Source organism: Trichechus manatus, unplaced genomic scaffold (genome assembly GCF_000243295.1).
Source record: "Trichechus manatus latirostris isolate Lorelei unplaced genomic scaffold, TriManLat1.0 scaffold00001, whole genome shotgun sequence".
NCBI lineage: Eukaryota > Metazoa > Chordata > Mammalia > Sirenia > Trichechidae > Trichechus > Trichechus manatus.
In genome coordinates this window covers 24,895,932-24,921,049 of record NW_004443937.1, presented here as the reverse complement: position 1 = coordinate 24,921,049, position 25,118 = coordinate 24,895,932, and the positions used below count along the sequence as shown (strand labels likewise).

The following is a 25,118-nucleotide window of genomic DNA, read 5'->3' as shown; positions in this document are numbered from 1 at the left end:
TTTTAATGTTGTCATCTGTTATAGATTGACATCTCTATTTCACTATTTTCAGTGTTTTAGCTTCGATTTATTTTTGTGACTTCTCTATCTGGGTTGATACCTGGTTGCTTTGTCCTGTGTTCTAGTCTTGGGTTGTTATCTGATGTTATTGATTTTCTAACCAGAGGAATCCCTTTAGTATTTCTTGTAATTTTGGTTTGGTTTTTGAAAATTCCCTAAATTTCTGTTTATCTGGAAATGCCCTAATTTTGTCATCATATTTGAGAGACAGTTTTGCTGGATATATAATTCTTGGCTGGCAGTTTTTTTTCCCTTCAAGTCTTTATATATGTCATCCCATTGCCTTCTTGCCTGCATGGTTTCTGCTGAGTAGTCCGAGCTTAGTCTTATTGACTCTTCTTTGTAGATGACTTTTCGTTTATCCCTAGCCACTCTTGAAATTCTCTCTTTATCTTTGCTTTTGGCAAGTTTGATTATAATATGCCTTGGTGACTTTCTTTTGGGATCTACCTTATGTGGGGTTGATGAGCATCTTGGATAGATATCTTGTCATCTTTCACGATATCAGGGAAGTTTTCTGCCAATAAATCTTCAACAATTCTCTTTGTATTTTCTGTTATCCCCGTCTGTTCTGGTATTCCAGTGACTCTTAGGTTATTCCTCTTGATAGAGTCCCACATAATTCTTAGGGTTTCTTCTTTTTTTTTAATCCTTTTGTCTGATTTTTCCTCAAATAAGTTGGTGTCAAGTGCTTTATCTTCAGTCTCACTAATGCTGACTTCCATTGCCTCAGTTCTGCTGCTATGACTTTCTATTGAGTTGTCTAATTCTGAAATCTTATTGTTAATCTTCTGGATTTCTGATTGCTGTCTCTCCCTGGATTCTTGCAGCCTGTTAAATTTGTCATCATGCTCTTCTCTAATCTTCTTAAGTTCTTCTATTGTTTGGTCTGCGTTTTGCATGCTCTTCTTCCTGATCTCTTGAAGAGTTCTGTATATTACTCTTTTGTATCCTGCCTCCGGTAATTCCGAGAAATTCTCTTCCTCCAGAAAATTTCTTGATTCTTTATTTTGGGAGCTTACTGAAGCCGTCATGGTCTGCCTGTTTATGTGATTTGATATTGACTGTTGTTTCCAGACCATCAATAAGTTATCATATTTATTTATTTTATGTTTGCTTACTGTGTCCTAGCTTCTTGTTTTGTTTTGATATGCCCAAATAGGCTGTTCGTGTGAGATAGCCCAATCACCGGTGCCCCTGAAGCTCCAACGTCCTGTCAACAGGTGGCCAGACCTGCCACTGAGTATATGAGCCCAGGAGTCTGCCCACTCCTACCATATGGATTCAGCTCAGGTGTCCAGGTAGTTGGCCACCAAGTGTGTGGTGCAGGCTCTCACAGTCCTAGACAGGCATAGGTGATTGGTGTGGGCACAAGCATCTGGCTGCAGCAGGGGGGTCACATGCTGAGCAAGGCATGGGGCTGACGTCTGCCCCCAAATGTCCGGGAGGAAAGCATGTCCCTGTTCCTATAGCACGTAGGTGGGTGGGTTTTGCAGCTGGACTATGAGCACCCGATGCTGTTGGCTATAAGGACTGGGGGGCACCTCTTATTCTTGGGCCCCTGTCGCAGATGGCTGGGTGGCATGGGTGGAGCCACCAGTCCTCAGGCCCCTGATGTGGGTAGGTGAAGACCCTGCTTGATGGGCAGAGCAGTATCAAATGTCATGAACCTGCCCCTTAACAGCTGAAACAGTTGAAGTTAGACGTCAGGTATATACCCTGTTGTACTGTGGTAATGAGGGCCTGTGCTGTTGAAATGAGTCCACACAAGTCTCTGCAGGGGAAAGGCACTCAAAGTCTGTGGACCCCTTATGCCTGTGCCTGGGCAAAGGAGCTGTGCCTACCCTGAGTTCCTGGCTTAGGGGAGCGGGCAGATTATTTTTTCCCGTATGTTAATTTATTCCCTCTCCAAGGCTGGGAGAATGGCTCAGGGCACCTGACGGGTCCTACTTCCGGCCCAGGGGACTCAGCAGTCACTGAAGCCGTCCTGGACCCAGTGCAGAGCAGGGAGCTGGGAGGTAAATGGGAAAGAGGTTTTTCCCTAAGCGTGTTGTTTTTGATCCACGTGGTAGGCCAGATGGAAGTACTTAAACCTTCCTCTGATTAAGGGCTGCCTCTCACTGGTTCTGGATGGCTGAGGAGACTCTCTGCTGCTGCGTCTCTCCTGATGTGGAAAACGTCTCCTGAGCGCCGCTGCTTGCCTCACTGCGCACCACGAGCTGATCCGGCCTGAAGAGCTTTGACTCCTGCCAGGTCAGGTCTGGCAACTCCTTGCTGTTCCAAACCATCTCTCTTTTCCCCCTTCCACTCAGTCCAATTCCTCAACTTTGTCTTTGATGTTCAGGGCTCCTAGATTGTCATATATAATTGATTCACTTGTTTTTTTGGGTCTTTGTTATAAGAAGGACCATCTTGGCCCCATCCCTCAATGGCTGTAATCTTATGGAATTAGATCTCCACGACTTTCTTCCACAGTGCTGCTGAGTAGATTCGTACTGCCAACCTTTCAGTTAGTAGCTGAGAGCAAACTGTTTGCACCACTCAGGGGCCTTACTTGCATGATGGATATTGTTAATTTCACATAACTAGTCTAATTCTAACATGCCAACGATCATAAGGATGGTGCAGCACTGGGCAGTGTTTCATTCTGTTATACATAAGTTCACCACGAGTCAGCCAACTTGACAGCAACTAACAACAACAACAACAAAGTGTGATTCTAAAATCTAAATAGGGTCCAAACTGGCAAGTCTCAGCTACAATTAATAAAAGAGAAGACAAATATCTTGCCCAGTGCTATGACTCCCTTTTCAGAGCCATCCTGGGTCTCTCTTGCCCCTTGGGTCTGCCAGCATACTCCCCTTGCCATACCCCCTCTGCAGCCCGGGCTGTGAGCTGCTCTTGTCATCCTCCCCAAGGAGCAGAGCAGAAGCCAGATCTGTCAGTACCTCCACCATCCTGGCCTCACACCATGTGGTTTGCCTGTAGGGTAGTTCCAAATTAGTATCTCCAATCTTCTAGGAATGGAGAGAGGAGAAGGGCCTTGGGGAACGTTGGGTTAGTGGGGGAGGTGGTGGTGGTGGTGGCAGTGGTTAGGTGGTTATCATTGTCCTGGACAGGTGTGAAGGAGGTTTCTGGGTAGACTGCCTTAGGGACAGAGCTGTGGTGCACACTTTCTCCTGTCCAAGCTGAAACCAGAAAGACCAAGAGAGTTGGCCAGGGGAAGATGAGGGTGGCATAAGCCAAGCAGAGCATCCAAACCCCAGAGGTAGGGCCCCAGCCACTGCAGGGCAGTCCAGGGGGGGCAGAACAAAGCTGGGAGGGAAACAGGAGGGACGAGGGGACAGGCTTAGTGAAGTCAGTGGCCAGAGGATGCAGGGCCTCACCAGCTGGGTAAAGGGTGATGGCAGTCACCTGAGCTCCCCAGGGACCTCCTCTGTTTTTAAAGAGAGGCCAGGTAAGGAGGGGTAGAGTAGACACACAATAATCCGTCCAATCCCTAAATTATGTTATTCCATTTACTCTTAGAGTAAGAGTGCCGTAATATTTTCACAATAATGGCAATACAGTGCCCACAACTACAACTGAATTTTAAAATGCATTATTTTAGTCAACATAAAAGTAATTTATGCACAATAAAGAAAAAATTGCAAAATCAGAGAAATAGAATTTTTGGGAAAATTACCCTTGTTCCATTGAAAGATAATTAGTATTTACATTTTGGTACATTTCTATGCTTAAAGGTTTACTTGGAGCCCTGGTGGCGCAGTGGTCAAGAGCTATGACTGCTAACCAAAAGGTCAGCAGTTCAAATCCACCAGCCACTCCTCGGAAACCCTATGGGGCAGTTCTACTCTGTCCTGTAGGGTTGCTATGAGTTGGAATCAACTCCACGGCCATGGGTCATGGGTCAAAGGTTTAGTTTGGTTTGTAGAGGGAGGGTCTATGTGTTTTGTCTAATTCATTCATTCAGGTAATTTACTGAGGGCCCTTCATGTGCCAGGAACTGTGCTAGGTGCTGGGGAAATAATGAACGGCAATAGAGCTTCCAGACAAGTGGGAAGACAGAGATTAAATAACAAATTACAATGGTAGTAATGGCCCCAAAAGCCCAGGAAAGAGAGCGCGGGAGATCTGGGCAAAGTATGGTTTGGGACCTTACCTGTTCACCTGTTTTCATCAAAGCCATTATCAGACTTCAAGTAATCTTTCATGTTTGTGAACTTATTGAGGTATATGTTGTCTATTTCTTTTCACTGGAGTGTAAATTTCTTGAAGGCTAGGGCTCCATTAGCCTTGTTCACGGCAAAGCCGCAGCCCCTGGGTCAAGGCCTACCTCTTAATAGTTGGAACTCAATAAATATCTGGAATCCCTGGGTGATGCTAATGGTTAATGTGCTTGGCTGCTAACTGAAAGGCTGGAGGTTCTAGAAGAAAGACCTGGCGATCTGCTTTCAAAAAATCAGCCATTGAAAACCCTATGGAGCACAGTTCTATTCCGCCACGCGTAGGGTCGCCATGAGTCGGAGTTGACCCAACAGCCACTGGATTTTAATAAATATCTCTTGCCTAACTGGCCTTTTGTTGACATATACAGGTTTCCACGTTGTCTTCCTTAAGGCCATGTGTAGTGGCTGTGTCATATTCTGTCAGAGATTCAGTTCATAATTCATAATGGGTAGGGCTGACCCCCTGGACACTCTTGCCTACCTGTCTATTCAGGACAGTTCTTGGAGCATATGATTTTGGAAATCTGTAATTTTCCCCACCTAGAAAATTTGCCCCCAAAGAGCAGGTGCATTAGTTGAGTTCTCAATCGTTTGTGCAGCTGTTTCAGGTACTGCCCAGATTTTACACGTCATCATCATCTTCTGAATGTTTTCTCTGGTGTCTCTGCCTCGGCCCTACTACAGCCCTGCACACAGACCTGTGGCTCCTCTCTTGGACCAACTGCCCACCTTCCTAAAAGACAGTCAGCTTCCCCCAGGTCCAGAAGCAACACTTCACAGCCATGAGTCCCTCTTGAGCCTGCTGACCTGGGTCAGTGGGCAGTAATCATTGACCAGTTTTATGTGTTCCACAGAGAGTGAACCAAGGAACCTGGAATTGGTGGGAGGGAGGGGACCAGAGAAGATTCAAAGTCTCAAATCCTGACCCCCTTTAAGAAAGAGAAAACTTGCAAGCAAGAAGACGTTTTTGGGAAAGGTGACCCAGGCATCCAGTTGGTTAACACTTTAATTATAGGTCCAAGAGGTTGGGTCACTTAATGAGCCTCTGGTCACGTGTGTTAGATGTTGGTCTCTGAGCTGGCCTCTGGCAAACTCCCAAGCACTCTCCTAGGCGCCCTCTTGAAGCTCTGGTGAAGGGAGGCCGCCTGCTCACCAACCGTTCGGCACCTGAGCCAGCAGGATTTCCAGGCATTCAGAGTTTCAGGTACTAGCCCAGTACCTTCCTTTCCATAGATGGTAACCAAGTAGATGCTATTGGATGTGCTGAACCAGGCTGAGGCTCTTCCAGAAAGGCTCTCTGCTGTTGACTCTGAACCACCCTTGTCCTTAACATTCTTTCCTGGTCAGGGTGGAGTTTACAACTAGCTTGCTTCACCTTGTTGGGGAAGAAGCGAGGAGTACAACTCTATGGTGACCTCTCTGGGTCAGATCTTATATGTAGTGTTGGGAGCAGGTATGGAAAATTTTGAAGGCAGGGCAAGGTCTTCCACACCCCACTCTTCTTCCTCTCCTTCTCATCCTTCTTTCTTTACATGGGCGGGTACTCAGGCTGTATTGCTCCTGCCAGAGCCAGTTTCTGGGAAACATTATGAATCTTAGTCATTTGCATTGCAGTGTAAATAAGTACACATGAGTCAGCCAGCGGCTTTGATTTTAATATGGGGCTAAATGACTGTCTCTTTAAGGCTTTTCAGGCATCTGGGCAGGGATTGGGGGAATTTGGAGGGCAGGGATAATTCTTTACCTCTAAAATAATGCCTAGGCTGTGACTAGGACCTCAGCCACTAATCCCAGATAATAAATAAGAATATTTAAAATACGTTCAGTCCCTTTTCATCTTTGTCAGAAGTCTGAATGTTTTCGGATATAAAACATCCAAAATTTAACACAATTTTGAGTTGTTGGCAAGAAAATCCAATGTTCTGAAAGATTTTATAAAATGAATTTCTCTGATGTTTACAAGATCTTGCCTGAGACAGTGACAAGTGTTTTCACATGTTGTACAACAAGGATGTGAGACTCACAGAGGTAATTTGCACCTTGGGGGCTGCCGTGTGGGCAGAAGCTGTCTAGGAGTGTCTCTGGAGGGCGGGGAGCAGTTCGTCGTGGTTGTAGATGTCAGGATCGGGCTCTTTCGTGCCAGAAGTCTGTGATCCTTCAACCAGAGGCAAGCTTATCTAGAGACAGGAGAGTTGATCATGGTGTGGAGAGAGAACCAGTGTGACAGTACCCCACTCTGTACTGTCCGTTGATTAATAATAACCTCAGACCCAGGCAGAGGAGACGAGGGAGGGGCAAGATGCGAAGAGTTGGCAGTGCTTCCAAGTCCATGAATATACTATTCCTGCGGAGTCCCTGAGCAGTACAGGTAGTTAACATGCTTGACTGCTAACTGAAAGTCTGGAGGTTTGAGTCCCCCTGCCCAAGGTGCCTCAGAAAGGCCTGGCTGTCTACTTATGAAAAATCAGCCATTGCACACCCTACAGAGCACAGTTCTACTCTGACTCACCCAGGGTCACCGTGAATTGAAGTCGACTCACTGGCAACTGGTAACTGGTGGTGACCATGGTCTCCCAGGGAAGGTGTGGTTTATTTACTTCCTGGAACCCTGGGAGGAGGCAGCCCAGAGCTGTGGTAGGGAAGCCCACTTGACAATATGACACACTGGCCCTGCAGTCAGTTTCTTAGGGCTTGTTCCCGTGGTGGTGACACAGGCTCTTTGGAAACTCAGCTTGTAAGAGCAGTGAGCCGGCAGAGCTCACCCAGTGACCAGGGACCTTGGCACCAGCTGAGGCACCGAGGGTCAGACAGAGAAAGCCTGCTGGGCTTGGGATGTTCACCACACTCTGAAAAGTCCCAAAGAGCGTGTTCCTGTGTTGGAATTCACTGCGCCGAGATGCAGGTTTGGTTGCAGACACTGCTTCCCACGTGCCAGGCTCTGAATCAGAGCTGGTTTCCAGGACATCCAGGCAGCCGCTTATATGTTTGTGCATTGTTCTGGCCAGGACCTGGATGAGTTACTCAGACTCTGTTGTTGCTATTGCTTCCTTGCCAAAGTCTACCCGTCTTCAGGGCTCACCTCCTGGTTTTAAGTATACACACAGACTCGGTGGGCCTCATTTGAGGACTCATGGAGTATGAGTCCAGTCATTGTCCTCCAAGATCATTTCTCCCAGAAGCTCCAAGGCCCTGTGTGTTGACAACAGCCAGGTGAGACGAATGCTGGCAGAGGAGCGGCCTTCACTTCTGCTGTGGCATCCCCCCAGAGCACCCTTTCCTGCTGGAGTCTCTTCCATGGCCTCCAGTTTATTTTTCAGGCCTAGCCCAGCTTAGTTGCCATCACAATGTGTCTACCACCACTTCCCTCCCCAGGCAGGATTAATTTTCCCTTCTTCTTTGCGTTTTTTAAAATTCATCACCATGCTGCCTTTTTTTGGAACCATCATTTATATACAGTAAAATGCACAGAGTGTACAGCTATGTCAGTTTTGACCAATATGTACAACCCTGTAACCATGGGTGGTGCGTATGGTTAAGCGCTTGGCTACTAACTGAAAGGTTGGCAGTTTGAACCCACCAGGAGGTGCCTCAGAAGAATGGTCTGGCAATCTGCTTCTGAAAGGTCACCATCTTGAAAACCCTATCGAGCGGTTCTACTCTGACACACGTGGAGTCTTCATGAGTGGGAATCAACTTGACAGCAACTACCAACAACAACTACCATCGTAATTAAGATACAGAACGGTTCCATCGCCCCCCAAAATCGCTCTCTTCCACCCTGGGCTCCTTTGTCGTCACACTCTCCCCTCATCCTTAGCCCTGGCAGCTGCTGATCTGATTTCTCTCCTGATAGTTTTACCTTTGCAAGAATATCATACAAGTGGAATCATAATGTATATAGCCTTTTAAACCTGGCTTCTTTCACTCAGCATAATGCATTTGCGGTTCATCCATATTGTTGCGTGTATTGGACGATCGTTCATTTTCATTGCTGAGTGCCCAATAACATTTTATCCATGTCTCTTCATGGGACTCTTCCGTGCTATCTGGATATTGATTTTTCTGTCTGTCTCCTTGGTGGACAGCTGAGCTCCTCCAGGGCTAGGCTGTGCCTCATGCGCCTTTGTTTCCCCGGCCTGCCCACAGTAGGTTCTTGATAAAATGTGGGTGCTGGGGCAGCTGTGCATTGACAGCGTGGTCCTTGGTCCTAGCTACCTCACCGGCGAAGTGTCTGCCTGGGCGACAGAGGCCTTCCCCTCAGATGTCGGCGGAGCCTGGGGCTCTGGCTCTCTGTAGGGCCCTGGCTGGTCCCTGCACAGCCTCTGTGTTCAGGAGGCCATCTGGAGATAAGCTGGGGATGGATGGGCTGGCTTCTGGTAAACTGCTCCCACCCTCAGTTTGGCATCCATGGTGGACAGGGTGCCAGCACTTTTTGGGGAGCCCTTGGGGTGCTCTGTGGATCCTCTGCGTCTTTACTCTGGGCTATGACCTACTGGTACTGGTATCTGTCTCCCTCCTCCTCAGCCAGAGAAGCCCTCTGTGGGTGTTGTTTTCACTGAGTCACGGCTACAGAGGCTTGTTAGTTAAAAATAGGCCCTAGTATATTTGCCATGTGACCGGCTTTCTCTCCTCAGGCTGACACTGGAACGCTTATGTACATATTTGGAGGAGGCTGAGGTTGGGGATCAGTTCCATCCCAAGGTCTCCTTGCCATGGCTCCTGGAGTGGCCGAGGGAAGACGGCAGTGGGAGAGTGAGGGCCAGCATGCGCTAGGATCACTCAGGCTGGTGGCACATCATGTGGGAGAAGCTGGAGTGCAGGGTGGTTCCTAGAAGCCAGTGGATATGGTTGGTCATTTGCTGTAGCAACAATGGCTTGGTCATGAAGGGTCAGCAGGGCAGACTGGAAAAGCCACAGGGTTTGAAAGCAGGCTGACCAGGATTAAAGCCACAGTTCCACCGTTTACTGGCTGGTAGCCTTAGACTAGTCACGTGACTTCTGTGAATGTCAATTTCTCTTTTGTAAACAGGGACGGCATTATTCCCCCTCAACCCGTCCACCCCCGACTAGGGTGATGTAAGAATGAAAAGAGAGCAAGCATGTAAGAGGGCAGGCACACAGTAGGCCTTCATTTAGTAGTGGCTGCTACTGCAGCCATCCCTAGTCTTACCATCTGCTTTTACCAGCAAACATGATGTTGTGTTAGGCATCAGAGGGAAGAATTAAAGGTTCTGAAACAAGGACATAGGAGTGTATAAATGCACATCCAGACCTCTTTCCAGTGCTGCTCACATCTCACCTTTGTTGGTCTCCAGCCACTACTGTGTCCTTAAATCACTTCAACAGCTGCCCAAGTGGGGCTGGTTACTCGGGACTCAACAGCCGTGAAAGGACTGTGACCGAGCTTAAAATAGAGACGCGTCCCTTGACTAGTGGCACCAGAGGCTGCACAGGGCCCTGGGTGGCAGGCCAGGCGGGGCCTGAACACCCAGACACTGAGCAGCTGGAGGCTAGCGGACCTTCCGACCGGGAAGCCATTCCCCTTGCCAGACGAGCCCAGTTCTCCTTGGTGCAGAAGCCCTGAGGGTATGTGTTCTCAGCCTCATGGCCCCTGTGCTGCCTGGCCGGAGATTACTGACCATTCCTCAGAGACAGGATGTCTGAGGAGGAGGTGGGGCTGGTGTGTGGGGTCAGGGATTAGGTGGTAACTGGTGTCTTAGGCTTAGTGGGGTTGAATCGGGTTCAGCCTGAATCAGGGTTGAGCTAGTTCCAGCCTTTGCTATAAGGGGGTGGGGGGAGCTCTTTTAAGGATGGAAAGTGAAGCAGTCCTGTGTAAGAGGGCAGAATGAGAGGGAGTGTCAGGAAGAATAGGCCTTGCTATTTAGTTGGTCTTTCTTTTTATACCCCAAACCAGGTCTTTGTATGAGAATATACGTGTGTCAGAGCAAACCAGAGAAGGCCCACAGAGCAAGGCCACACAGAAAGGCAAGGCCTTCTTACCCATCGAGGGAAGATGCCCAGATGGGGCGACTTGGTGCCCAGACCAGAGCTCCTCTAATACTGCCTTTAAATTGCATCTGTGGCTGCTTCCCCTGTGACCTTCTCTCCCCCACGCAGGTGCACCATGGAATGTGACCTCTGCTGACTGGACAGCCACAGAGGACTGAAGTTCTAAGCCTTTCTCTGGACACAGGCAGGAGGCTCCCAGCCAAGGGACAGCAACTGCTCACCATGGCCTCCAGCAGCGCAGAGAGCCAGCTCCAGAGAATTATCCACGATTTGCAAGGTATGGTTAGGTCTTGGGGCATACCGGGTTTGCTCTTGAGGGAGCTGTGGCTGTGCTTTTTCCATTGCCAGCCGAAATTTACCCCTTTCATCTTTGTTCATGCTGGGAATAACTGGAGCCCTCAGCACATATCATACTGAAATATTTGAGGCTCGGATTTCTACCCTGTGTGAGTCTGGAAGAGCCTGCCTAGCCCTCCTCTCAGGGCACTGGTAAGCCAGTTTGTAAACAAAACCAAATACCCGTCTCCCGGACAGGCTCTGGTTTCAGTTTGTGTGTGTGTGTGTGTGTGTGTGTGTTTTCACAACTTGTCAAGTCTTTAGTTGAATCATGAGCCTCTGGGCTCTGATGAAGTTGGCTCATCTGGGGAGGAATATTCTCCCTGCTTGGAGCAGGAAGGACAGATACCCATCTGATTGTTTTGCTGTCCCACCTGGTCCTGGCTGGCGGACGACCCGTTGCCTGTGACACACTCCAGTTCTGGGCCTGCCACCTCCTGGACTTGTGCACATCGTTCCCCAGCGAGAGAGACTCTGACTTGTAGCCCTTGTCTCACTGGAGAAAGGAGGGCAGGGGCAGATGTAGATAAAGCTTAATTGACTCAGGAGGAACCAGCTGCCTTCTCCAAATTCTAGGACCTGGGTTTCTCCCTTTCAGATGATGGCGAAAGGTCAGAATTTTGGCAGGGTTTCCATCCCCCACAGATCGCCAGGGCTGCCCTTGGGGGCCTGTTTGGAGCTCCAGCACTTTTATTACAACACAGTCCAAAGCTGACCACTTCCTCTGTGCCTGCAGAGTTCACGTGACACTTAGTGCTGACAGCTAGGGCCCTGGGTTCCTAACTGCTCGGGCACAGTGATGACCCACAGCCATCTCTCATCCCAAGGGCCATTGGCCTGGTAGGGGCCAGAATTCAGTCTTCATTCTGAAGGTCAGAAGTCAGTGAGATAAAAATCACGTTCTGAGGCTTGTTATCTGCTAGTAATAGTGCTTTGCCACTCTAACAGCCAATAATTTCATGTGTGCCAGGCACCATTCTGCACGTCTTATGGGTAGGAACCCATTGAGTCCTCAGTTTGGTCCTGTGAGGGAGTGCCATTGTTATCCCCATTTTACAGATGATGAAACAGGAATAGAAGGTTAAGTCACTTGCCTAAGGCTGCTCACCCAGTCAGTGACAGAGCCTGGGTTTGAATCAGCAGCCTGGAGCCAGAGTATGTGCTCTTAACCACCCCAGTCTACATCCAGCTCACATGTTAGCAACTTTTCAGAGAAGCAGAGAAGGTAAAAATGACAGTCCCTGCAAGTCAGTTTGCCACTGGCTTTCACAGGTTTCTCCACAAAGTACACAACCTCGTCTGTGTTTCTGTCCCGAGTCTCAAGGGTAACGTTGGGAAGTTCTTGCCCGGACGTTCCTTATTGACAGGGAAGAGACAGCCTACAGGTAGAGCTCCTGCTGAATGGTGCTTTGGAGAAAAAAAAAAGGAAGGCGTCTGTGTTTCTTCATTTACTGTTTTCCACCCTGGGTACTGGTTAGGTCTGGTTGTCCCCGGCATCGTGGGGCAGTCTCGAGGTCTCATACCCAGCCCACAGAGCACTTTGAGGGGCTTTTTAAAAGATGCCCTTTTCTCAAGATGCTTTATTTTCATCTGTTGGTCTGTGTCATAATAAGGGTACAAGTCTACAGCATCCACCACGAGAGTGGTGCATCCTTAGCTGAGGCGTCCTTTTGCAGTGTACAACCTTCACACCTGTGTGGGGCAGCTGACTTATCTTCCCCATGACAGCAGTTATGAGGGGCTTTGGAGTCAGGCAGGTTTGGGGTCAGCTCCTGGAAGATGTTGGGCAAGTCTCTTCATGCTTCTAAGGTGCCAGGTGGGTTTGATGATAACACTCACTTCTGAGGATCATCGGGAGAATAAAATATGTAATTCACATAACGTTAATATTATTAATAAATAACACATTTGGATTATCAGAGATTAGAACTAAAATGTTCATGTTTCACACCCAAGGGCTCCCTCTTTCAAAGCATCAGAAGTTTCCAGATCCGTGCAACATTGGTTGTGCAATTTACCCAGCCTGAAGGTGGATGAGTAAAGCTGTGTGTTTTTCCCAGGACCCTGTTCCCCTGACTCTCTTCTAGCAGGGCGCAACTGGGCAGCAGCCGCTTGTTGTAAGAGTCAGTCCCAACGACCTGTCTTCGCCGTTTGCTGACCTTTGCCCGAGGAGTCAGTGCTGATTAACTTTTTAGCCAGCTCAGGCTTAGCTTCAATTCTGGGCAGGTCTGCTTTCAAACCACGGTGCTTGGGAGCAGGGGCTAGGGACTCCTTTTTTTAAGAATTGTCAGAGAAGATAGTTTTGTCCAGCATATCCCAGCCATCTCAGCTGGGGAAATTTTTCTCGGTATTTCAGCCAAATCCACCTTCTAACAGCTTCTCTGTTTCACAGCAGAAGTAGTGAGTTTGTGTCAAAAGGTGGCTTTTCCTTTTTCTGCACAGGGAGGTAAAACACCTTAGACATCAGGAGGCGGGCTTGGAGTGAGAAAGATCTTGAGAAACCAGGGTTCTCATTCCAGCTCCGCTGCTCGCTATGCACGATCCTTGGTCAAGTGTTCTGACCTCTCTGTGCGTTCCTCCTCTGTAAAACGGGGGTGATGATACCAATTTCAGTGATTCTGAGCTGTACTTTTTTTCACATTTTAACAGCTCTGAAATTGGGATGCATCTTAAAATCAATTGCATCTTAGACTTGTTAAAACAAGGCAGTCTCTGCTTCCCAGTGCTGTATCAAATGAGAAATACATGTAAAGGCCTGGCCTGTACTAGGCACTTGGTGAACAGAAATGAATATTGTTGGGGCTGTCATTATCGCTAGGATTATTTGCACATACTGGGTTTTCTGGAAGCTGGACTCACCTGTACTGAGCAGTAGGGTTATAGTGAAGAATAACAAGAAACATGGCCAGAATAAAGCCTAAAGCTTTCTGGAAGTCGGCATTAGGGGGCTGCTGAATGATTCATCCACAGAGGCAGCACTTATTAACCAACTACTGTATGCAGACTACAAGGTCTAGGTGGTGGGCATACAGGGATGACCAAGACATTTGCCTATGGGCTCTGAGGACATTTTAATCATCTCTGACTTGGAGTTGTATCACATGGGCATTTACATATAACTGAGTTTCCAAGGTGCTTTGCTCTCGTTGATCCCTTATTCCTCCAGCTTGCTGGGATTATTCCTGTTTCTGTCTCTGAGGTCGGCCTCCATCTGATTACATGTTCATGTTTGTTGTCTTAAAGATGCTGTGACAGAACTAAGCAAGGAATTTAAGGAAGCAGGGGAGCCCATCACAGACGACAACACCAGCTTGCATAAGTTTTCTTATAAGCTTGAGTATCTTCTTCAGGTAAGTGATTCTTATAATGTGTTGGTTTTCGCCCTTTGGTCTCGGTTTCCCCCTTAGGCTGCTCATCAGCACGTAATGTGTTGGTTTTTGCCCTGTTGTCTCGGTTCCCCCTTGGGTTGCTCATCAGCATTCAGGATGTGGTTCAGAAAGCCCTCATGTTTAGACTGAAGGTCGAGCAGTCCCCAAAGAGAACTCCCATCGTCTCGGAAGCAGAATGTTATCCTGAGCATGGCTTGGGAAATCAAGAACATTCTTTAGAGATTGAGGTCATCTTCAGGCAGGTCACAAGGTCACTGTGTAGCAGGGCTCTTAACTTTTGGGCAGTCACATATACCTCCGAGAGTTGGCTGAAAGCTATGGACTCTCTCTCCAACAGACATGCATATGTGTACACACCAATCAGTGGACCCTCTGATGGTTATCCTTAGGCCCCTGTGCTAGATCCTTGCTACTCGAAGTGTGGTCTGCTGACCAGCAGCATCAGCATCACCTGGGAGTTTGTTAAAAATAAGTTACCAGCTCCCACCCCAACCACTGAATCATCATCCCTGAGGAAACTGTTTTAACAAACTCGTGGCATAACTCTTAAAACGCCTGCTTAGTTCAAAAAGCACAGCTCTGAAGAACTCTGTAAACGTGGAAAAACGCATGCAACTAAAAGTGGCAGCAATGAAATGGACCAAAATGTTAACAGAAATTATCTTAGGGTGGTGGTATTAAACATTACACAATTTTTATTTTCTCTTATTTCCCAATAATATATACATATATTACTGCTATAATCAGAAAAAATGCTGTAAAATGTTATAGAAAGGTATACCTATATCATTTTGAACACCATTACTTTGCAACCTCACATCGCACCAAAGCACGTGGGACGGAGCCCGCTGGAGGAGAGGCCCCACTTGGTTGAAGGGCCCACCTTTTCAGCAGGTTCTGTGTTCTACGTTGTGAAAAAGCTTATGGACTTTTTTTTCCCCCAGTTAAGCCCATTTTTGTTTTGAATTTGAAATGACTCATAGCTGACATTTATTTCAATTTATTTAAATTTATTCAATTTCAATTTATTTAACTTTATTCAATTTCAATTTCAATAAATTTATTTAAATTTATTCAATTTAAATGAAATATTGAAACATAGTATTTAAAACCTAAGAGTTGGGTGACTGGGATAAAATATCATTAACTCATTTCCAAAAGTGGAAACATGGTTAACGGTCTTCACGTTGCCCTTAAGTCTTTTCGCTTGTCTTTATTGCACATTAATGGCAACTTTGGTTGTTTCCCACTCAACTCTGCACAGCGATCCCTTCAAGGGATAAATCTCTTTTGGGGCTGTTATTCCTGAATTTCATAGTTATGTGACCTTGCGCCAGTTACTTAACCTCTCTAAGCCTCAGTTTCCTCAGCTATAAATTGGGGACCAAAACACCCTCATTTTCTGGAATTGTTGAGGATAAAAATAATGCCAATAAAGGGCTCAGCTCAATGCCAGGCAACTAAGAAGCTATTGTTACCATTTATCATTTAAGTGGCAGGTGAACAGCAGTGAATTGAGATGTCTTCTCTCTGAACTTTTCCTCCCCCAGTTTGATCAGAAAGAGAAGGCCACCCTCCTGGGCAACAGGAAGGACTACTGGGATTACTTCTGTGACTGCCTGGCCAAAGTGAAAGGAGCCAATGACGGGATCCGATTTGTCAAGTCTGTTTCTGAGGTAAGCCGAGCAGAGCAGCCAAGGACCACACATCTTCTCGCCTGCCTCGAGCGTCTTTGCAGAGACCTTTGCTGCAGACAGCAAAGTGAAGAAGTGGAGGCTTACGGGTGGTTGAGAAGTAAAGAAATCCAGTCCAGATATTCTCAGTGCCCACCCTTGCTGTGCATCAAGCTCAGGGAGGAAGCACGTTAGTGAGCATTTACCAAGCAAAGCAGTGGCTCCGTCCTGAATCTGTGCATTACACCTCGACCCATGCACTGCCCAAATGGAGGGCTGTTCACATTGTAGTTTCTGTCCAGGATGCCTGTGTCCGACACAGGACACCTCCACCTTTCTTTAAAAATCTCTTTCTTAGTTAAAATTCTTAAAGGGTTTGCTATGCTGCTTTCCCTACCCTTTGGCCAGGAAGCTTGGATTAGAAATGAAGAGACTAGTGTGGGATTTCAGGTGCCATATCTTCAAATGCCAGTGTGCAAAGTGACTTCCCACATTCAGTTCTGAGCCCCTGGAGAGCAGAATACCATGGCTTTGCCGCCTTACAAAACTCCAGAACAATAAACAAGGGAAGGGGGCTTTATACATGCATGCACACACACACAGAACACTCACAGATCCTCTCTCTCTTCCTCCCTCTCTCTTTCTCTCTGCCTGCCTGTCCTTTCCTCTCCTCACATCCAGTGAACCTCTCACCCTCTTTCTCACCAGCCTTGTCCATCCAGAAGTCACTTTAAAGTCAACAGACATGTTCCCTGGCCCCTCTCCTGCAAAGGCCAGCTGGGTCAGGTGCTCTGGGAAGAGCTCCTTCCCAACATGCCTGCTGGAGCTGAATGTGTTTCTTCTTATAGAGCGTGACAGTGTAGGTACGCTGACATCAAGAGCTGGGCATTTTCCACCAGCTGCACTGGCTGACATTTAGCTGAGAAAATGAGGAAAGATCCTGGCTCTGAAGAGTTTGATCTCCAAATTTCTTTGATGCCTGTGTAGTGGAGGCAGGTCTTGTGAGCTTTTGTCAGGTAGGAGACTCGGATCCATGATGTAGAGCATTGTTTTCATGCATCAGAAGCCTGGAGGGCGTTCTCACTGTCAGCCTCCTCCATCAGTCTGGAAGGAGTTGACACTGTCACTCTCCTCCTTTCCACTCCTCACCTGCTGCATCAGAGCAACTAAACCTTCCACTCTATGACTTCGGACAGCTGAAATCTGGAAATAAATTTAGTCTTAATTGTCATTCCTCAGGGTTACAAAATACTAACACATGTCCACTTCTTGGCTAGTGTCCTCTTATTTTCTCATGATGTGCTCAGACCTTTAGACAACTCAAGGCCAGGGAAAATGACTTTCTAGAAGCAAAAAGCATCCCTGCTTTCACAAACATTGTTTTTTGGTGCCTGGCATAGGCTCTGCTTCCCACAGGGTCCAGTTGTTTCAACTCCACTGAAGACTGTACTCTCTGGGGTCCACTGGATAGAATGGCTTAGAACATTATTAGTCTGAGTGGGCTGCTGGATACTTGGTTTAACTTTAACAATCAAGTGCCATCCAGGTCAAGTCAAAGGGTCAAAGTTAACGGATAGGAAGCATTCGTTGGGCCCCTCAGGCCCCTTTGGGGAATAGGAGGCAGCAATTTAGGCTAAAATACTTCAAGGCTCCAATAAGCCATTTCCAGAGGCTCAGAATGGGCTCAGCCTGAACTGTTTGCGATGAACAGGGGTCAGACCTGGGTGCAGCTTGGCATCAGGCTGCTGCACAGTGGCCTGGTTTAAAGCAGAATTGGCTCTTGTGTGTCCTGCAGACTTCCTGTCCTTTGCTGCTGTTGTATCACTTCTCAGTATAGTGTGCATAGGTTCTGATTAGATGCTAAAAAATTAAGGAATTAGGTAATGAAAGCGGACCCATGATTTCAAAAATAAATACATAAAAAGGCCGTGGAGTTTTTTTGTTTGCAGTAAAAAGGAACTATTGCATCCCTCCCCGAAGGATATTTAAAAATAGCTTTTAAAATGTATGTCTCCCTTTATTATATAATCAATTCAGTTAATAGGCCTGATTTAAAAATATAGCCTCAAATGGTTGCTATTTAAAAAGTTGTAACGAACATTCTAAAGGCTGTGATAATGGCCAGTTTGCTGATAATAAGGACAAGCCCCACGTTTAGGAGCTTACAGATGGAGGCTGCTATGTGAGGTCCTTATTACATCCAGAGGGGCCTGTGTATGAGTGTGGTTGTATGAGCAACGCACTTCACTTCACAATGCCTTGCTCAGCGGCTCTTGGCTGCCTGCGTTTCCTGGTTATCTGTACCACTTTGTTCTGACCTCACTCATGAGTGGAAAAGTGTTTGGACATGGATGTCATCAGGATTCTCCCCTGGGCATCTGTGAGATGGACTACCTGCAGCCTAGCCCTAGTTTTTTAAAGCCAGTAGGTCAGGCTGCTGCCCCCCTTTGTTTCCGGGTGTCCCGACTACCCAAAAGCCACAAAATCCACATGGAGAGATGTCTTATAGTTTCTGTAATTCTTGAGGTTTCACACCTTTTAATTTTTGTAATTCTGTTTCATATTGTGGTATCATTTTCTTGAGTCAGCAACAAGAAGAAATACAGCTCTGAGCTAAAAGGTGCTATCCTGGGTTTTTTCCACCATCATTAACATGCCGATGCTTGAGTCTGTACCATATGTTTCTTATCTCTATCCAGTGCAGTAATTGGTGTCTTAACAGTATGGGGTATTAGGACCTTCTTCTGGTCAGACCACTGCTACTCCCTCCTCTGACGTCGAGTCCATTGACGTGGAGTTGATTCTGACTCATGTTACAGAGCAGAACTGCTCTGTGGGGTTTTCTTGGCTGTAATCTTAACAGAAGCAGATCACAGGCCTAGATTCTGCGTTGCCACTGGGAGGGTTTGAACTACCAACCTTTAGGTTTAGGAGTCGAGCGCGAACGTTTGCACCACCCGGGCAACTTTTGAAGGGATGAGGAGGGCGCAGGTCCTGACTCAGCTCACTCAGAGCCAGAGCTGACTGAATAGGTGTGTGTGGTAGGTTGAAAGGTTTTGAATTCTTGCCTACTTTTCTTGAGCTTCTGGGGCTAAAGCATCAGGAGTATGAATCCTAATTTGCAAACTGGTATCAAGCATCTTCTGTATCTGTCCCCTTTTTTCTATCCATCTTGGCAGCCGTGTGGCCCACAGCCGGCAGAGCCCGGCCTTCTCTGACCAGCATATCCACCTCCATCAAAACAAGCTTCCAGAAACGTCTTTAGAAACTGTGTTTTTGAGAGGTGAATTTAAACCTCAAGAGAGTTCCAATCACATCTTCTCCTTGTTCTGAGTTGATTTTGTAGTGATGGGCATTACTGTGGGGGAAGGTTTTGAAGACAGACCTGCCCTGGGTCTACCTGTGCCGTTCACCTCAGGGTTCCAGGAATAGACCCACATCCATTTTTTTCATTACCCTAGGGTGATGGGGCTGCCTAGAGACAGCCCTACTCTCACTGCTGGGCACCTTGTAACTAAATACAGTGAGCTGGCATATCTGAAAAGTAACAAGTCCAGCCAGGAAAGTGTTGACAGATATGTGGATTTTACTTGACAGTTTCGTAGGACACAGAGGAGGTAGTTACACATCCAGCAGAACTTCTTAAAAACCTCCTTTAAACACTTTTTTCCTTTCCCCTACTCTCTTTTTTCTCTTCCATGAGTGCCCTAGCCAAGCCCCTTAGGCCTCCTCCCCTGCACCTGTCCTCTCTACACCTTGAAACAAGCCCAGACGTTAGCCAGACTGAGACCATCTCTTATTCCTGAAGCTCGCTTCTGGCATGGGATGCCCTTCATGTACTGCCAAGTTTTATTCTATATCTTCCAAATTAAATCAGACAGTTTTATGTCTGACTCCAAACCTAGAGATTCTGATGGGGCAGAGGAGAGAGCATGACATTCTAGTAGGATCCACAGATCAGGTTTTTGGGAGCCTCTCATAATATGTCTTCCTTGATGTGTTTGCAGGAGTACAGATTACTCTCAAGATGAAGGCATGCAACAAGTCCACCCACATGCGGCCTCACTGTCTGGGATCGCATTATCTTGTGTCTGTGTCCTTTGAGGGGCATGATGAAGCGAATGCTTAGGGTGGAAATGGGTGACATTTTCTGCCATCGATCTGTTTTTTGCAAGCCATCCATGAGGCCATGAGGTCCGCATTTGGAGTTCATCTTCATGCAATCTGCTTTTTCCAGCTCCGGACATCTCTAGGGAAAGGAAGAGCATTTATTCGCTACTCCCTGGTGCACCAGAGGCTGGCAGACACCTTACAGCAGTGCTTCATGAACACCAAAGTCACCAGGTAAATATGTGACAGTGTTGGGGTCTGCCCCCATGCCATTCAGAAATGAACTAAAGTCCCCTCCTGAGTAGTATTGACATTGCAGAGTCCTTCCACATCTGATCATTCTCTTCTACCTCTACACAGTCCTTGACGCATGTGGGGCAGGTAGCACTGTGTTCTTACAGGTGAGAAAAACGAGGCTCAGAGACCAAATGCCTTTCTCTAGGCCCCACTGATCTTAAGTTGTGAAGCTGGAGCTTGGATCCAGGTCTCCTAACTTCTACTCCAGGCAGGTTTCCCTGGAGGATGGAGTGTCCTTGGTGCCAGTGCTAATGGGCAGACCCCACTGGTCACCCTAGAAGGCCCACGTGTTGCTGCCTCAGCCTCTCAGCAGAATCACTTGTGAGGCTTTTAACACCATCGAGCCTGGGACCTCCTCACCTGAGATACTGGGTCAACATCTGCTGGGGTGTCTGGGTTCCCAGGAGACTGTGATGGGCACCCAGGATTGGGAACCACTGTGGAGCCCAAGTTGTCGGTGGGTGGGCGTCAGCCTTCGTGCTGCTAGTGCAGGGGAACAGGAGGGAAGCAGGGAGGCAGGGATGGAGTGTAACGGGGAGAGGTAGGAGGTCAGATTAGGAGCTGCAGACCAGGAACCAATAAGTGAAACTTCTTTCAACACCCCTTTTCCAGCTGTGCCTCCCCTCTTTCCAGGGACTGTTCTACCAGTTAATCAATGAAATCACCTCTAAATTTAAAAAAAAAAAAAAAACTGTCGAGGGGGACAAATGTTTCCTTTTGTCAGCTTTAAGACTGAGTTGCGCGTAAAGATGTATATCTCGTGCACATTTGGTTTTAAGGGTATTTTGTTGCAGGTATTGGTGAAGATCGTCAAAACATCTTGAACTTCTAGTGTATTACCATTCACAGACATCAGCCAAGTAAACCTTTAAACTCCTCAGTGTTACCTATTTTGGCTCTTCTTGCTTCACATGAAATGAAATAACCACCACCTCAAAGTACAGATAACATTTCTGGGTAGTTATTTTGTTTCTTGGCTCTTAAATTGGTGTCTAGACAGAAATCAACCATGAGTTCAGTGCCCCATGTTGAGTTCTTAAGAAGAAATAGAAGGTGAGCTTCTCTTTCAAAAAGGAAGTGTTCCTTCCCCAGTGACTGCTCTTTCTTGGTAAGCAAGTGAGATTTAAGATTTCTCACCTCCTTTATGGGAAATGGAAACCGTGGTGGTGTCATGGTTAAGTTCTACAGCTGCTAACCAAAAGGTCAGCACTTTGAATCCACCAGGCGCTCCTTGGAAACTCAATGGGGTAGTTCTACTCTGTCCTGCAGGGTCTCTATGAGTCAGAATCAACTCGATGGCAACGGGTTTGGTTTTCTTTTTTATAGGAAGTAGGTACAGTATAAATAAGAAGGACTGGGCAGTGTTTTGTTCTGTTGTACGTAGGGTAGCTATGAGTCGGAACTGACTCAATGGCAGCTAAGAACAACATAAATAATAAATGAACAAGTGTCTGAGTTACCTAGCGCTGCTCTAACAGAAATACCACAAGTAGATGGCTTTAACAAACAGAAATTCATTCTCTCACAGTCTAGGAGGCTAGGAGTCCAAGTTCAGGGTGCCAGCTCCAGGGAAAGGCTTTCTTTGTCAGCTCTGGGGGATGGCGGTCCTTGTCATCCATCTTCCCCTGGTCTAGGAGCTTCTCAGTCCAGGGACCCCAGGTTGAAAGGACGCACTCTGCTCCTGGCACTACTTTCTTGGTGGTATGAGGTCCCTCTCTCTCTGCTTGCTTCTGTCTTTCATATCTCAAAAGAGATTGACTTAAAACACAACCTAATCTTGTAGGCTGAGTCCTGCCTCATTAACATAAATACCTCTTATCCTGCCTCATTAATATCTTAAACTGTTGCCATTGATCCTGACTCATAGCAACCCTATAGGACAGAGTAGAACTGCCCCATAGGGTTTCCAAGGAGCGGCTGGTAGATTCAAACTGTTGACCTTTTGGTTAGCAGCCAGGCTCTTAACCACTACACCACCAGGGTACATTAACATCTTAGACGTAGGATTTACAACACTTAGGAAAACCACATCAGATGACACGGTACTGGGAATCATGGCCAAGCCAAGTTGACACACATTATGGGGGACCCAGTTCAATCCATAACAATATGCATCTGGATCATTACAGTAATTTCTTTGAAGAAGAGCAAGTTTATTTGAGAGTTATGTGTTTCTACAGTGAAAATCAAATTGGTGCACGTGTGTGTCTAATTAATTTAGTAAACTGAGTTGGAATTTGATGAAGCAGAGCCACACTGGGAAAACTGATTAAATTCACTCTACCCTTCTCTCTTTATTTTGTGATTCATACATTTTTATGTTTTTCTGCAGTGACTGGTACTATGCAAGAAGCCCCTTTCTGAAGCCAAAGCTGAGCTCAGACATCGTGGGCCAGCTGTATGAGCTGTCCGAGGTTCAGTTTGACCTGGCATCGAGGGGCTATGACTTGGATGCTGCCTGGCCAGCGTTTGCCAGGTACTTTGAAGAATTGCTTGGTTTAAAAGACAGGAGAGAGAAATGCTTGAGGTTTTTGAAATTTGCCACCAGTCTGCTCAAAGCAGTGTTGCTTGCAAAGTAAATTACGTAAAGCTTTGCAACTTTTATGCCTGCTAATTTTACAGACTTTGTTGAATCATGATTAACAAGACCTTCTGAAGGTTACAACTTTAAACCAACCTAACTGGCCAGGTGATAGGGGGCAGTGGAGATGTATATGCAGAACTTGAAGGTTTTACATTTTTTTAAGCCACTTGTAAGAGTGGGAGTGGGGGAGCAGCTAGGCTTTTCTTATTTGTGTTTTTACAATGTTATTACAGAGGCCTTCCAGGCAGTAGATAGAGAGGGAGCAAAAGCTACAGCTTATCCTGCTGGAAAGTTTGCTCTATTTTTCTTTTTTCTTTGTTGAGATCATCAAGCCAGCCGCTTACCCTACATCAGAGTGAATCCTCACGACTTCTCCTAGAGGGGGACGTTGAGGAAAGAGAGAGTGGAGAAGCTTGGCCACAGCCACACAGCTGGGGGCAGGAGGGCCCGGCGCCAAACACAGCTAAACTCAAGGCCAGCAGTCTTTGTTTTGTTTGGCTTTCTGTTAATTAGGGTTTTGTTTTGTTTTTTTTTTTATTTCAATTTTTAATTTTTTGATTAGGAACTATTTTCTCTGTAGAGAAAATTACTAGAGACAATACCCACATACCGACCACCAGGATTCGTAGCTAACATTTTGCCATATTTACTTCAGATGGGTTTTTAAAAATGTTTTTATTTTAAAATAATTTCAGAATTACAGAAAAGTTGCAAAAATAGCAGAGTACTCATATATCCTTCACCCGGTTCCCCAGTTGTCAGTATTTCCCCGTAATTGTTTCATCATTATGCGCTGTATGGAGACATGCTGGTTTCTGTCCTAAACCACATTGCAGACTTGATTCCCCTTGACTCTTAAGTACTTCATTGTGTAGTCCCTGAAATCAAGGACATCCTCTTTTATAACCTCAGTACGGTTGTGAAAATGAGAAGATTAGCATTGACACAATATGGATAGCTGATTGACAGACTTGATTCAAATTTTGCCAATTATCCCAATAATGTCTTTCATAGAATAAATATTTTTGGCCCAGGATCACATGTTGCAGTTAATTGTCACATCTCTCTCTAGACTCCTTTAATCTGGAAGTTTCTTAGTCTTTTGTCTTTCATGTCATTGACATTTTTGAAGAGCCCCGGCCGGTTAGGTTGTAAAATGTTCCTTAATTTGGGTTTGGATTTGGGTTTATCTGGTATTTCTTCATTATTAGATTTACGGTCAATATTTTTGGCAAGAATACCTCAGATAGGATGCTGTGTCCTTCTCAGTGTATTATATCTGGAAGCACACAATGTTGGTTTGTTTCATAACTAATGGGGTTAACCACTATCATTTGATTACAATGGTGTTTGCCAGGTTTCTGTGAAGTTACTATTTCTCCCTTTGTAATTAGTATACATCATGGGGAGAGATACTTTGACATTCTGTTATTATCCTGTTTCTCATAAATCTCTTACTTACTAGTTTTAGAATCCATTGGTAATTCTTGCCTGAATCAATTGTTACTGTCGTGGAAACCAAGCAGTAATTTTGTAACTCCATTATTCCTTTTACGTTATTAGTTAATATTCTACTGTAAGAAAGTACATTTATTTATTCATTTACATCAGTATAAACTCATGGATTCTTATTTTATTCAATGGGTTATATTCTGTCACTGTCATTATTTATTTTGATGCCAAAATTATCCCGTGGGATCCCTTCATTCTGGTTCCTGTGGAGTTTTTGTTGTTGTTGTTATATCTGATACCCTTTTTCTTAAGAAATAAAAGATTATAGATCCCACTAAAGCCCCACCTACTGCCGTCCTTTCCCCTTTCACAGCCCTATAGTTGATGCCTGTCATTCCCAAATGTTTTATGTTTTTACTACTTGTGTGTATCCATAAATATTTCATATATATGGTTATGTGTGTGTATAGTTTTATTTTGTATGTTTTAAAAAATGTTACATATATTGAATCATGAGAGAGCGATCCATTTGCAGCTTACTTTTTAACTGAACATTGTTTTTGAGATTTTTATCTGTATTTGGCCTGGAGTTTTATCGATATAGAGCAGTGGTTGGCAAACTACAGCCTGCAGCCCACAGGGCAATCATCTGATTTTATAAATAAAGTCTTATTGGAACACAGCTTTGCCCGTTCATCTACATATTGTCTGTGGCCACATTTCATGCTACAGTGGCAGAGTTGAGTAGTTCCAACAGAGACCATACGGCCCACAATCCTAAAATATTTACTATCTGGCCCTTTACAAAAAAAGATTACCAACCCATGATGTAGACTACTCTGTTGTGCAAATAAACCACAGGTCATCTGTTTCCCTAGTGATAAAGAGTTAGACTGGTTCTAGTTTTTACCACTGTACCGGTACTGCAAAGAGCATCCTCATACATCTCCTTATACACAGATGTGACTGCCTTTAGAGT

The 25,118-nt window shown here is 46.0% G+C and overlaps 1 protein-coding gene across 1 annotated transcript in view; it reads left to right on the top strand.

Annotated features, from left to right (window-relative positions):
* Positions 1–25,118, top strand: part of FYCO1 (FYVE and coiled-coil domain autophagy adaptor 1) — an 87,808-nt gene that overhangs the window by 7,888 nt on the left and 54,802 nt on the right. The window contains exons 2-6 of the mRNA XM_023726315.1: positions 10,407–10,575; positions 13,878–13,984; positions 15,574–15,699; positions 19,934–20,040; positions 22,436–22,579. Coding sequence (XP_023582083.1) covers positions 10,521–10,575; positions 13,878–13,984; positions 15,574–15,699; positions 19,934–20,040; positions 22,436–22,579 — 539 coding nt within the window. The 5' untranslated portion in view covers positions 10,407–10,520. The remainder of the gene's footprint in view (positions 1–10,406; positions 10,576–13,877; positions 13,985–15,573; positions 15,700–19,933; positions 20,041–22,435; positions 22,580–25,118) is intronic.